General features: G+C 42.5%; 1 protein-coding gene across 1 annotated transcript in view; it reads left to right on the top strand.

The window, feature by feature from the left end:
- Nucleotides 1-15,000, top strand: part of LOC134457550 (calmodulin-regulated spectrin-associated protein 3) — a 74,753-nt gene that overhangs the window by 39,768 nt on the left and 19,985 nt on the right. The window contains exons 13-16 of the mRNA XM_063209561.1: nt 612-640; nt 13,073-13,343; nt 13,491-13,722; nt 14,596-14,796. Of these exons, the coding sequence (XP_063065631.1) occupies nt 612-640; nt 13,073-13,343; nt 13,491-13,722; nt 14,596-14,796 (733 nt within the window). The remainder of the gene's footprint in view (nt 1-611; nt 641-13,072; nt 13,344-13,490; nt 13,723-14,595; nt 14,797-15,000) is intronic.

Genomic DNA, 15,000 nt, shown 5'->3' with positions numbered 1-15,000 from the left:
TGAGACAGGTGGCTGCTGGGATACGTAGTTCTGACACTCTTTCTCCAAAAAGCATTATATCAATATTGTAATCAGCGATGGGCAAGATGGATTCAGTTACAATCCAGTGCCACATATTCCAAATGACTCGATTCTACTTTTCCAAGTCAGCCAGGTGATTGGTTGGTTGAATGATCACCTGGTTGAATTGGACAGGTAAAACAATAGGCTCGTTCGTGACGAAGCAGTGCTGCCTTTGCTAGGCAGTGGGCATGCATCAAACTGGCAAAGTGCGCATGCTCGCTGCGTAGCAAAAGCAGCGCTGCTTCGTCACGAACGAGCCTAAAGCCATTCGGAACATGTGGCACAAGAATATAACTAATGAATCCACTATGGCCATCAGTGATTGTAATATATACATATAAATAATTGTATCAATATCAAGGTATGTCATTTAACATGTCCTGGTCTAAATGTGAAAATGATTCATTATATAAAAAGAAAACTTCAACTAAAGAGCAGTATTAATTGTTAATAAACTGTTTGTTTTCTCTTGGTCTGTAGAATTGTGAACTACAGAATAATTATACATGAATGTATATAATCATTGTGTGTTTTCCCCCGCTGCAGAGGGAAAAGGATGGAGCAAGAAGCAGCTCAGGTATATTATTCATACCACATCGACATCACCTCTGGCTTTAACCCCAATTATTAAAGGTGTAGTTGGCAGATTCCACCCCCCTAGAAAAACAGACTGTAGAGCTCTAGAATTCGAGCATACAACGCTCATTTATTCCTGTAGAGACTGGACAATATTAATAGAAAAAATATGAGCATAACAAAGAATATTAAAATGTATTGGAAATAATTTGTGTATTCTGGTCATTATATCTAAACAATTTAAATTCCAAATGAATGGATCAATAAAATAACATTACAATGATGTTACAATGACTTAAGTCATTTACTGAATCTGTATAGTGTCTTTGGACTATCAGAATTAGAATAGAGTACCTTTGGAAGAAACTACTATCTTACCGTAAATAGCAACTTTTTTGTTTCTGTACTATGTCCTATGTTGTTAAAGTACATAAAATTGCATTTATTTAGCATGTTTGGTATACTTTCATTTATATTTATACAAGTATCCATAGCCTATGATGAAGATACAATATGTACTGCACGCAGAGAAAGCTGTAAACTGCACCTTTAAATTGCTTGCTGCTCAGATCAGTTAAAGGTGGGGCCGGTCTCGCACCAGACTCCAGGCTTCACTGTTATTGTATAACTATTGGGAGACACTGACCACACACACACACGCGCACACACACACACACACACACACACACACACACACACACACACACACACACACACACACACACACACACACACACACACACACGCACACAAACGCACACAAACGCACACAAACGCACACAAACACACACACACACACACACACACGCGCACACACACACACACACTCACACGCACACACACGCACGCATGCGCACACGCACACACACACACACATACACACACAGTTAAAGGGAGGGGTGGGAAGGGGTTGTGTTTGAGTAGAGGGTCAGACACACACACACACACACACACACACACACACACACACACACACACACACACACACACACACACACACACACACACACACACAAACACACACACACAATGGTGGGGGGTCATATACGGTATGAAAAGCAGGAAGAACCTGACCACCTTTAAATGCCAACCAGTCACCCTTATTCACTGCTATTTCATTTTTTGTTGCCATCTCCATCTCTCTCTCTCTCTCTCTCTCTCTCTCTCTCTCTCTCTCTCTCTTATTAGATGCGCCGTGCGGCATTTCTGTAACATTTCTCTCTTTTTACTTCTAAAACCACTCAAGCATAATTCTGTACAAACTTTTGTATATCAGACTAATTCAGAGGGTACCCCTTTTAGTAAACAGGATTTGTTTTTGTTGTAACCTTAATTGTGTGTATTTTGCAGCGAATTGAAATTGTATGATGTTACCGAAATGCCAAAAGCCCTATCTCGGCTAATATTAAAGGGAATAAGAATGTTTTAACATATTCTGGGAGGGAAATTGAGTTAGATTTTAGCTGTAGTTATTCCCCCGTGTTCACTCAAGATTTTAGTTTTTTTCCGTGAAATTTCACAAAAAAGGGCCCCTGTGACCATATGCGACCATGAAGGACCTTTAGGCTGATATGGGACATATCAAAAGAAAGGAATATTAATGGGGGGATGAATTTTCTCACACATTCTTGCTATATAGGTGCCTTTTGACAACCTCAGTGAGTTTCAGAAAGATTGCTTAAATTTTAAGAGGTTTATTACTAAATGTTTATTATTGGCTGATGTTACCGAAATGCCGAACTATGGACTTAACAGTTTTTGCCCTTTGGAACACCTTGAAAATATATATTATTTAAATGCCTTTTCTGAAAACAAGACAATCAGTACTCTGTTTTGTATCAATGGTGTTTCAGATCGAAACACATTATTTTTTCCACTAGTTTAGGACCATAAATGTATTTTTTGGCATTTTCGTAACATGTCTTTATTTTACAATAATGTCACTAAAATAGTAATATAAAAACAGATGGTCACTATGATGTTTGACAATATGGTATTACAATTCATGTTAATGAAATAAAGATTGAATGTGTTGTCTCAAAGATGAAATATGAATTAAAAACATATTTTGCGGCATTTTGGTAACATGGTATTAGGGTTAGGTTTAGGGAAAGTATGAGGGATGTCAAAAAAATGTTTAGGTCCTTTATTTAGAAAGCCAATGAAGAAGAAGGAATAATAGAGTCTTGCCATTTTAAACATTTTATATTCATGATATCTTAGAATTTCCCCATCTGAGCATGATAATGAATGGGAAATACAAAACTTGAAATATCGTTGCCTATGTATCATAAGAATATTATCTTCCACAATAATTTAAAATAATATAAGAGAATACATCATTTAGTAGCAAAAAAACACAATTAATAGCTAAAATAAGATTAATTATTAAATGATTAAGATATTTAGGCATTTCGGTAACATGATGCTAGGGTTGGGTTTAGACAAAATATGAGTGACGTCAAAAAAATGTTTAGGTCCTTGATTTAAACAGCCAATGAACAAGAAGGCTTAATAGTCTTCTTCCATTTCAGACATTTTATGTGAATGATATCTTAGAATTTTCACATATGAGCCTGATAATGAATGGAAGACAAAAAACTTGAAATGTATAGTTTGATGTACGTTGGCTTTGCATACATGAAACGGTAAGTAACCACCAAGAGCTTTCAAAAAATGTATAGTTTGAGGTACTTTCTTGTTGGAATACCGGCGGTAACCTCTAAAATATACTGGCTTTGAGTTCAACTAGTCAGTATGTGACGCCCAGTTAGTAAAGAAAGTGTCATGTAATTGACATATGAGTTGGACATGGCTTTGCATACATTAAATGGTTTGTACATAGCAAGAGCTTCCAGGAAATATATAGTTGGAGTAACTTTTGTGTTGGAATACCTATGGTTACCTATAAAATATACTGGATTTGAGTTAAGTTAGTCTGTATGCAGAAACAAGTTAGTACAAAAAGTGGCATGCAATTCAGATGTAGAAGGGTGAGACATGGCTGTGCCTACATGAAATGGCATCTACACACCAAGAGCTTTCAGAAAATGGATAGTTGTAGGTACCTAGATGCAGGGATACTTGAGTTGCCACCTAAAACAGTATTGGCTTTGAGTTCAGTTAGTCTGCATGCAAAGTCCCGTCAGTAAAGACATTGATGCGTAACTGACATGTAGAAGGGTGGAACATAGCTTTACCTATATGAAATGGCATCTACTCACCAAGAGCTTTCAGGAAATGTATATTTTTAGGTACCTAGATGTGGGAATACTTGAGTTCCCACCTAAAACAGTATTGGCTTTGACTTCAGTTAGTCTGCGTGCGAAGCCTGCTTAGGTATGACATTGACGTGTAACTTACATGTAGAAGGGTGGAACATGGCTTTGCCTACATGAAATGACATCTACTCACCAAGAGCTTTAAGAATATGTATAGTTTTAGGTACCTACATGTAGGAATACTTGAGTTGCCACCTAAAACAGTATTGGCTTTGACTTCAGTTAGTCTGCGTGCAACGCCTGGTTAGGTATGACATTGACGCGTAACTGACATGTAGAAGGGTGGGACATGGCTTTGACTACATAAAATGACATCTACTCACCAAGAGCTTTCAGAAAATGTATAGTTTTAGGTGCCTGGAGGAGGGAATACTTGAGTTGCCACCTAAAACAGTATTGGCTTGTAGTGCAGTTAGTCTGCATTCGAAGCCCCGTCAGTAAAGACACTGACGCGTAACTGACAGGTAGAAGGGTGGAACATGGCTTTGCCTACATGAAATGACATCTACTCACCAAGAGCTTTCAGAAAATGTATAGTTTTAGGTACCTACATGTAGGAATACTTGAGTTGCCACCTAAAACAGTATTGGCTTTGACTTCAGTTAGTTTGCGTGCAACGCCTGGTTAGGTATGACATTGACGCGTAACTGACATGTAGAAGGGTGGGACATGGCTTTGACTACATAAAATGACATCTACTCACCAAGAGCTTTCAGAAAATGTATAGTTTTAGGTACCTACATGTAGGAATACTTGAGTTGCCACCTAAAACAGTATTGGCTTTGACTTCAGTTAGTCTGCGTGCAACGCCTGGTTAGGTATGACATTGACGCGTAACTGACATGTAGAAGGGTGGGACATGGCTTTGACTACATAAAATGACATCTACTCACCAAGAGCTTTCAGAAAAGGTATAGTTTTAGGTGCCTGGAGGAGGGAATACTTGAGTTGCCACCTAAAACAGTATTGGCTTGTAGTGCAGTTAGTCTGCATTCGAAGCCCCGTCAGTAAAGACACTGACGCGTAACTGACAGGTAGAAGGGTGGAACATGGCTTTGCCTACATGAAATGGCATCTACTCACCAAGAGCTTTCAGAAAATGTATAGTTTTAGGTACCTAGATGTGGGAATACTTGAGTTGCCACCTAAAACAGTATTGGCTTTGACTTCAGTTAGTCTGCGTGCAACGCCTGGATAGGTATGACATTGACGCGTAACTGACATATAGAACGGTGAGACATGGCTTTGCCTACATAAAATGACATCTACTCACCAAGAGCTTTAAGAATATGTATAGTTTTAGGTACCAACATGTAGGAATACTTGAGTTGCCACCTAAAACAGTATTGGCTTTGACTTCAGTTAGTCTGCGTGCAACGCCTGGTTAGGTATGACATTGACGTGTAACTTACATGTAGAAGGGTGGAACATGGCTTTGCCTACATGAAATGGCATCTACACACCAAGAGCTTTCAGAAAATGTATAGTTTTAGGTACCTACATGTAGGAATACTTGAGTTGCCACCTAAAACAGTATTGGCTTTGACTTCAGTTAGTTTGCGTGCAACGCCTGGTTAGGTATGACATTGACGCGTAACTGACATGTAGAAGGGTGGGACATGGCTTTGACTACATCAAATGACATCTACTCACCAAGAGCTTTCAGAAAATGTATAGTTTTAGGTACCTAGAGGAGGGAATACTTGAGTTGCCACCTAAAACAGTATTGGCTTTGACTTCAGTTAGTCTGCGTGCAACGCCTGGTTAGGTATGACATTGACGCGTAACTGACATGTAGAAGGGTGGGACATGGCTTTGCCTACATGAAATGACATCTACTCACCAAGAGCTTTAGGAATATGTATAGTTTTAGGTGCCTGGAGGAGGGAATACTTGAGTTGCCACCTAAAACAGTATTGGCTTGTAGTGCAGTTAGTCTGAATTCGAAGCCCCGTCAGTAAAGACACTGACGCGTAACTGACAGGTAGAAGGGTGGAACATGGCTTTGCCTACATGAAATGGCATCTACTCACCAAGAGCTTTCAGAAAATGTATAGTTTTAGGTACCTACATGTAGGAATACTTGAGTTGCCACCTAAAACAGTATTGGCTTTGACTTCAGTTAGTTTGCGTGCAACGCCTGGTTAGGTATGACATTGACGCGTAACTGACATGTAGAAGGGTGGGACATGGCTTTGACTACATAAAATGACATCTACTCACCAAGAGCTTTCAGAAAATGTATAGTTTTAGGTACCTAGAGGAGGGAATACTTGAGTTGCCACCTAAAACAGTATTGGCTTGTAGTGCAGTTAGTCTGCATGCGAAGCCCCGTCAGTAAAGACACTGACGTGTAACTGACAGGTAGATGGGTGGAATATGGCTTTGCCTACATGAAATGGCATCTACTCACCAAGAGCTTTCAGGAAATGTATAGTTTTAGGTACCTAGAGGAGGGAATACTTGAGTTGCCACCTAAAACAGTATTGGCTTTGACTTCAGTTAGTCTGCGTGCAACGCCTGGTTAGGTATGACATTGACGCGTAACTGACATGTAGAAGGGTGGGACATGGCTTTGACTACATAAAATGACATCTACTCACCAAGAGCTTTAAGAATATGTATAGTTTTAGGTACCAACATGTAGGAATACTTGAGTTGCCACCTAAAACAGTATTGGCTTTGACTTCAGTTAGTCTGCGTGCAACGCCTGGTTAGGTATGACATTGATGTGTAACTTACATGTAGAAGGGTGGAACATGGCTTTGCCTACATGAAATGGCATCTACTCACCAAGAGCTTCCAGAAAATGTATAGTTTTATGTACCTACATGTAGGAATACTTGAGTTGCCACCTAAAACAGTATTGGCTTTGACTTCAGTTAGTCTGCGTGCAACGCCTGGTTAGGTATGACATTGATGTGTAACTTACATGTAGAAGGGTGGAACATGGCTTTGCCTACATGAAATGGTATCTACACACCAAGAGCCTTCAGCCTTCAAATGTATAGCTTTAGGTACCTACATGTAGGAATACTTGAGTTGCCACCTAAAACAGTATTGGCTTTGACTTCAGTTAGTTTGCGTGCAACGCCTGGTTAGGTATGACATTGACGCGTAACTGACATGTAGAAGGGTGGGACATGGCTTTGACTACATCAAATGACATCTACTCACCAAGAGCTTTCAGAAAATGTATAGTTTTAGGTACCTAGAGGAGGGAATACTTGAGTTGCCACCTAAAACAGTATTGGCTTTGACTTCAGTTAGTCTGCGTGCAACGCCTGGTTAGGTATGACATTGACGCGTAACTGACATGTAGAAGGGTGGGACATGGCTTTCACTACATGAAATGACATCTACTCACCAAGAGCTTTCAGAAAATGTATAGTTTTAGGTGCCTGGAGGAGGGAATACTTGAGTTGCCACCTAAAACAGTATTGGCTTGTAGTGCAGTTAGTCTGCATTCGAAGCCCCGTCAGTAAAGACACTGACGCGTAACTGACAGGTAGAAGGGTGGAACATGGCTTTGCCTACATGAAATGGCATCTACTCACCAAGAGCTTTCAGAAAATGTATAGTTTTAGGTACCTAGAGGAGGGAATACTTGAGTTGCCACCTAAAACAGTATTGGCTTTGACTTCAGTTAGTCTGCATGCAGCGCCTGGTTAGGTATGACATTGACGCGTAACTGACATGTAGAAGGGTGGGACATGGCTTTGACTACATAAAATGACATCTACTCACCAAGAGCTTTCAGAAAATGTATAGTTTTAGGTGCCTGGAGGAGGGAATACTTGAGTTGCCACCTAAAACAGTATTGGCTTGTAGTGCAGTTAGTCTGAATTCGAAGCCCCGTCAGTAAAGACACTGACGCGTAACTGACAGGTAGAAGGGTGGAACATGGCTTTGCCTACATGAAATGGCATCTACTCACCAAGAGCTTTCAGAAAATGTATAGTTTTAGGTACCTACATGTAGGAATACTTGAGTTGCCACCTAAAACAGTATTGGCTTTGACTTCAGTTAGTTTGCGTGCAACGCCTGGTTAGGTATGACATTGACGCGTAACTGACATGTAGAAGGGTGGGACATGGCTTTGACTACATAAAATGACATCTACTCACCAAGAGCTTTCAGAAAATGTATAGTTTTAGGTGCCTGGAGCAGGGAATACTTGAGTTGCCACCTAAAACAGTATTGGCTTGTAGTGCAGTTAGTCTGCATTCGAAGCCCCGTCAGTAAAGACACTGACGCGTAACTGACATGTAGAAGGGTGGAACATGGCTTTGCCTACATGGAATGGCATCTACTCACCAAGAGCTTTCAGGAAATGTATAGTCTTAGGTACCTAGAGGAGGGAATACTTGAGTTGCCACCTAAAACAGTATTGGCTTATAGTGCAGTTAGTCTGCATGCAAAGCCCCGTCAGTAAAGACATTGACGTGTAACTGACAGGTAGATGGGTGGAATATGGCTTTGCCTACATGAAATGGCATCTACTCACCAAGAGCTTTCAGAAAATGTATAGTTTTAGGTACCTAGAGGAGGGAATACTTGAGTTGCCACCTAAAACAGTATTGGCTTTGACTTCAGTTAGTCTGCGTGCAACGCCTGGTTAGGTATGACATTGACGCGTAACTGACATGTAGAAGGGTGGGACATGGCTTTGACTACATAAAATGACATCTACTCACCAAGAGCTTTCAGAAAATGTATAGTTTTGAGTGCCTGGAGGAGGGAATACTTGAGTTGCCACCTAAAACAGTATTGGCTTGTAGTGCAGTTAGTCTGAATTCGAAGCCCCGTCAGTAAAGACACTGACGCGTAACTGACAGGTAGAAGGGTGGAACATGGCTTTGCCTACATGAAATGGCATCTACTCACCAAGAGCTTTCAGAAAATGTATAGTTTTAGGTACCTACATGTAGGAATACTTGAGTTGCCACCTAAAACAGTATTGGCTTGTAGTGCAGTTAGTCTGCATGCGAAGCCCCGTCAGTAAAGACACTGACGTGTAACTGACAGGTAGATGGGTGGAATATGGCTTTGCCTACATGAAATGGCATCTACTCACCAAGAGCTTTCAGAATATCTATAGTTGTAGGTACCTAGATGTGGGAATACTTGAGTTGCCACCTAAAACAGTATTGGCTTGTAGTGCAGTTAGTCTGCATTCGAAGCCCCGTCAGTAAAGACACTGACGCGTAACTGACATGTAGAAGGGTGGTACATGGCTTTGCCTGCATGAAATGGCATCTACTCATTAAGAGCTTTCAGAAAATGTATAGTTTTAGGTACGTACATGTAGGAATACTTGAGTTGCCACCTAAAACAGTATTGGCTTTGACTTCAGTTAGTCTGCGTGCAACGCCTGGTTAGGTATGACATTGATGTGTAACTTACATGTAGAAGGGTGGAACATGGCTTTGCCTACATGAAATGGCATCTACTCACCAAGAGCTTTCAGAAAATGTATAGTTTTAGGTACCTAGAGGAGGGAATACTTGAGTTGCTACCTAAAACAGTATTGGGTTTGACCTCAGTTAGTTTGCGTGCAACGCCTGGTTAGGTATGACATTGACGCGTAACTGACATGTAGAAGGGTGGGACATGGCTTTGACTACATAAAATGACATCTACTCACCAAGAGCTTTCAGAAAATGTATAGTTTTAGGTGCCTGGAGGAGGGAATACTTGAGTTGCCACCTAAAACAGTATTGGCTTGTAGTGCAGTTAGTCTGCATTCGAAGCCCCGTCAGTAAAGACACTGACGCGTAACTGACAGGTAGAAGGGTGGAACATGGCTTTGCCTACATGAAATGGCATCTACTCACCAAGAGCTTTCAGAAAATGTATAGTTTTAGGTACCTAGAGGAGGGAATACTTGAGTTGCCACCTAAAACAGTATTGGCTTGTAGTGCAGTTAGTCTGCATGCGAAGCACCGTCAGTAAAGACACTGACGGGTAACTGACAGGTAGAAGGGTGGAACATGGCTTTGCCTACACGAAATGGCATCTACTCACCAAGAGCTTTCAGGAAATGTATAGTTTTGGGTACCTACATGTAGGAATACTTGAGTTGCCACCTAAAACAGTATTGGCTTTGACTTAAGTTAGTCTGCGTGCAACGCCTGGTTAGGTATGACATTGATGCGTAACTGACCTGTAGAAGGGTGAGACATGGCTTTGCCTACATGAAATGACATCTACTCACCAAGAGCTTTAAGAATATGTATAGTTTTAGGTACCTACATGTAGGAATACTTGAGTTGCCACCTAAAACAGTATTGGCTTTGACTTCAGTTAGTCTGCGTGCAACGCCTGGTTAGGTATGACATTGATGTGTAACTTACATGTAGAAGGGTGGAACATGGCTTTGCCTACATGAAATGGCATCTACTCACCAAGAGCTTTCAGAAAATGTATAATTGTAGGTACCTAGATGTAGGAATACTTGAGTTGCCACCTAAAACAGTATTGGCTTTGACTTCAGTTAGTCCGCATGCAACGCCTGGTTAGGTATGACATTGACGTGTACTGGAGCCAGAGACTTGTTGATAAGGTGTGTGCGTGTGTGCGTGCTGGGTTTGTGTGAGAGAGTTTCTTGATTTGTCCACTGTTCTAATAAATGTTTACATTATTGCATTTTTTGGCTTTTTTATTACTTGGATCCATGCAGCTGGGATTTCTCAGATGTTAATTTTGGCATATGTAGTATAGTACAAGCGAATTACAAAAAAGTTAAGACACTTGGTATTTTGTGAATAAAATCAAAATGCTGTCATTGCACAATACTCTTCTTATTAACAGATTGAATGTTTTGACAAAGACAACATATCAGTTGTCAAAGTCAAGAGGAATTATTGTTTTTAGGAAAGTGTGTAAAGTTCACCCTTGCATTAAATCCCATAAAAGTTGGGACCATGCCAATAAAATGCTTTTAAAGTTGGATAAGACTAAAGACAAGACAAAGAAGGATACTTAACAGTTAATTACTTTGACTGATGGCACTATTTTTATGTGTGAGATATGATTTCAGCAGCTCAACTGGTAGGTGTGTTCTTCATCATGTATTCCTTGTTGTTATGCTTAATGTATGACATATCCTGACTGCAGGATGACCATTTTATCACCTGTCTACTCTTATGATGGAGCCACACTGATGGATAGTATAGAATGGAATTTGCCATAAGTATGTGGCAATATCTAAAGGTTGTGCTCCAAAACATAAAGCCTTGGTAGCTAAGTCTTATATGCTGTTTACATTTTTCATTTCATTTTGTTTACCTAATTTATCATTTTAAAAGTTCTACCCATGTCCCTTTTGTAGCATTTGTGTAATTCAACTAGCATACTGTAGTGTAGTACTGACTGCAACTATACACTTCTGATGTTTATGAATTAGAATTGTTTCATAATTTCTGGAGTTCAGCTGCTGTCTTGTAATATGAACAGGGGTCCTGTTTTGGCAAAACATCTGAGTTTAGTGAAAGTCTGAATCATTGCTGAACGAATAAGCCAATTAGGATCACTGGGTTTTGGCATCACAGGTTGAGTTCAATGTGAGCTGCTGAGGTGGCATCAGTAAAGATGATGGACAGAGAGTCAGGATCCTGCATTCAGCCAACAAAACTATAACTCTAGATTAAATATAATACAATGAACTGGACGGTATAATTACGTTTACAGGGATTACGAATCACATGTATCATGACAGGTATGGGTATCATCATTTTTTACAGTAACATGTTTAACCCTGTGCCACAACACTTGGTTTGAGGTGAAGATCATGTGCACTTGAGCAACACAAAAACCCAAAGCACACACCTAAAAGCACAGTGGAATGGTTGTAAAATGAAAAATACACTGTTCCAAAATGAGAGTTTAATAACATAGGGGTGTACTCACTTTTGCACCAGCATAATTTAGCAAAACTGGACATTTAAGTTATACTATTGACCTTACTTTTCTGCCGTAAGCTCAGAAGATGTTGTCTTTCACTTACTCTATGAGCATTTTGGGAATAACTTGTGTGTTTATTAAAATATCGTTCAAATGTTAGCCTACTTTTCAACAGGGGTGTACTCATTATGTGCTGTGCACTGTACATGTCTTTCATAAGGTTAAAATTATGCCTACTGTGAGAACGCGTTACACAAATGCCAAATGTGTGCACTTGCCAGAGGGAGAGAGGGAGAGAGGGAGAGAGTGGTAATATTGGGAAAGTGTGTGTCATTGACGGCATATGTACTTTTTAAAAAATTATTTCACATGGTAATAATGGCACAGTGGTACATGACACATGCCACACATTTTTTTGGATACAGCATCAATTTAAAAAAATGTTACCATTATGCCACTTGAAAAACACATGTTACCAAAATGTCAAATGTTGTTACCAAAATGCCAATCCCATGTTACCAAAAGGCCAATCCCATGTTACCAAAATGCCTAGATATATGTTACCAAAATGCCGATGCATATCTCTCTCTCTCTCTCTCTCTCTCTCTTTCTCTCTCTCTTTCTATATTCTCTCTGCTTCTCTTTCTCTCTCCCTCCCTTCCCTTCCGATTTCCTCTCTCCTCTCCGTCTTATTCCCTCTACCTCCCTCCTCTTCCTCTCGCTCTCTCTCTCTCTCTCTCATCCTCTCTCTCCTCTCTCTCTCTCTCTCTCTCTCTCTCCTTCTCTCTCCTCCCTCCTCTCCCTCTCTCCACCTCCTCTCTCTTCTTCTCGCTCCCTCTCTCTCTCCTCTACCTCTTTCCCTTGTTCTCTCTCTCCTTCTCTCTCTCCCTCTCTCCCTCTCTCTCCCTCCCTCTCTCCCCTCTACTCTCCTCCGTGTATCCTCTTCCTCTCTCCCTCAATCCCTCTTCTCTCCTCTCCCCGTCCCTCTCTCCCCTCTCTCCCTCTCGGTCTCCTCTACCTCTCTTTCCCTCTCTCTCTCTCCCTTCCCTCTCCCTCTTCTCCTCTCTCTTCTTCTCCCCCCGTCTCTCTCTCCTCTCTCCTGTCTGCGTGGTTCTTCCTCCTCCTTCTATCTCTCTCTCCCTCTCTCTTCTTCTCTTTCCTCCCCCTCTCCCCCTCTCCCCCTCCCCTCTCCTCTCTCCGTGCCTCCTCCTCCTCCTCCTCCTCCTCCTCCTCCTCCTCCGTGTCAGTCGTCCTCTCTCGGCGGTAGCCTTCAGTATCCCTTTCCCTCTGGACAGTGACGTGGACGTCGTCATGGGCAACCCCCTGTTCCGCTCCGTCAGCACCGACAGCCTGACCGCCGCCCAGGCCCCGCCCCCACCGTACACCCCGCCTGAGGACCTGAGTCACATGATCCCGTCCGCACCCATGGGAGAGCTGCCCACCATCGAGGAGGCACTGCATGTCATCCACGCTCCCAACGGCAGCGTGGCCGTGCGTCAGCGGCCAGAGGGGGCGCCGGCGGGCTTCTACCTGCACGCCACAGGCGAGGAGGACGAGGAGGAGGAAGAGGAGAAGAAGAAGAAGAAGGGGGTAGGGCCGAGGTCACTGAAGGGAGGAGGGGCCAACATGCTGAGTTGCTCCGCCCCTTGCCGCTCCATGATGCAGAGGCCGGTGGGCGTGGACTCGGCCGCCATGGCGACGGTTGCTAACGGCAACCCGTCGTCGACCTCGCCCGCGGTTACCCCGCGTACCCCGACACGCATGACCAGCTTCGCAGAGCGCCACCGCCGTCGGCACCCAGACTCTCCTGCAGGGGGCGGCACCACCCCCACCGCCACCACCCCCTCCTCCCCCTCCTCGCCCAGACCTTACCCCAGAGGAGGAGGCGCAGGTGGAGGTGAGGATGTGAAATTAGCATTAGCAATAGCAATAGCAATTTCATTTAAAGGGACACTGTGTGAGATTTGTAGTTGTTTATTTCCAGAATTCATGCTGCCCATTCACTAATGTTACCTTTTTCATGAATACTTACCACGAGCATCAAATTCTAAGTATTCATTATGACTGGAAAAATTGCACGTTTCATACATGAAAAGGGGGATCTTCTCCATGGTCCGCCATCATATTTGTTGTAATTCATGTAAAGATTTTTCAGTTTTCCAGTTTCAATGAGCAGCATAGTTGCAGTACCTTTTTTGACCATTTCCTGCACAGTGTCCCTTTAAGACTTGTGAAAAAGTGAAGTGAAGTGAAAGTGAAAGCGAACTTGTATAGCACATGTTGTGTGGAAAAAAAACCTACACCTCCTAGACCAGTGGTTTTCAAAGTGGGGTTCGGGGACCCCTGGGGGTCTGCGGCAGATTGGCAGGAAAGGTATAGCACAAGAAAGTGCATAATTTTATAAACTGGATAACTGACACAAACCAAACCATCCAAAAGTAAGCTAAGCAATATTCTCAACAGCATTATAATAAACAATGACATCTTAATTATCATACATAGCTGTCATTTGATGTGCTTGAGAGAAAAGAAAGAGAAGAAAAATATCATAGAAAGTAGAAGTTATAGTATTACATAATAGAGAGTAGCTAAGTAAACTTCACCAAAAGCATGACACTATTGGGGCAGTTCTAATTTGACCAGGAGGCTGGTTCCAGTATTTGGCAGTATGTAGCGGCTAAATGCCAGCTCACCATAGCACAATAAAGGCTGTTTGATCACACAGAAAATCATACTCACCATTATTCTCTCCATGAAAAACATTGAGCAGGTGTAGGAGGGGAGGACGTGGACGCGGACAGCCCGAGCGTGAGCAGCCCCGCTGGGCAGGCGGAGGCCTGGGAGCTGGCCTCCCGCCTGGAGGAGAAGCGGCGCGCCATCGAGTCCCAGAAGAGGCGCATCGAGGCCATCTTCACCCGGCACCGGCAGCGGCTGGGGAAGACCGCCTTCCTGCAGCTGAAGAGGGAGCAGGGTGAGGGGGAGAATGGAGGAGGAGAAGGAGGAGGAGGAGAGAAGGGAGGAGGAGGAGGAGGAGGAGACGTGGACTCCTTGACTCTGGAGGAGCGACTCTCTCGCATGGAGGACGAGCTGCGCCGGGAGGAGGAGAAGGAGCGAGAGAAGGAGGAAGAGGAGGAGCAGAAGAAGGACAAGAAAGAGGGCGATGACGCCGGGGGGA

Source organism: Engraulis encrasicolus, chromosome 1, assembly GCF_034702125.1.
Source record: "Engraulis encrasicolus isolate BLACKSEA-1 chromosome 1, IST_EnEncr_1.0, whole genome shotgun sequence".
In the NCBI taxonomy this organism is placed as follows: Eukaryota; Metazoa; Chordata; class Actinopteri; order Clupeiformes; family Engraulidae; genus Engraulis; species Engraulis encrasicolus.
Note: the sequence above shows the minus strand (reverse complement) of the source record. Positions and strands in the feature narration are given on the sequence as shown.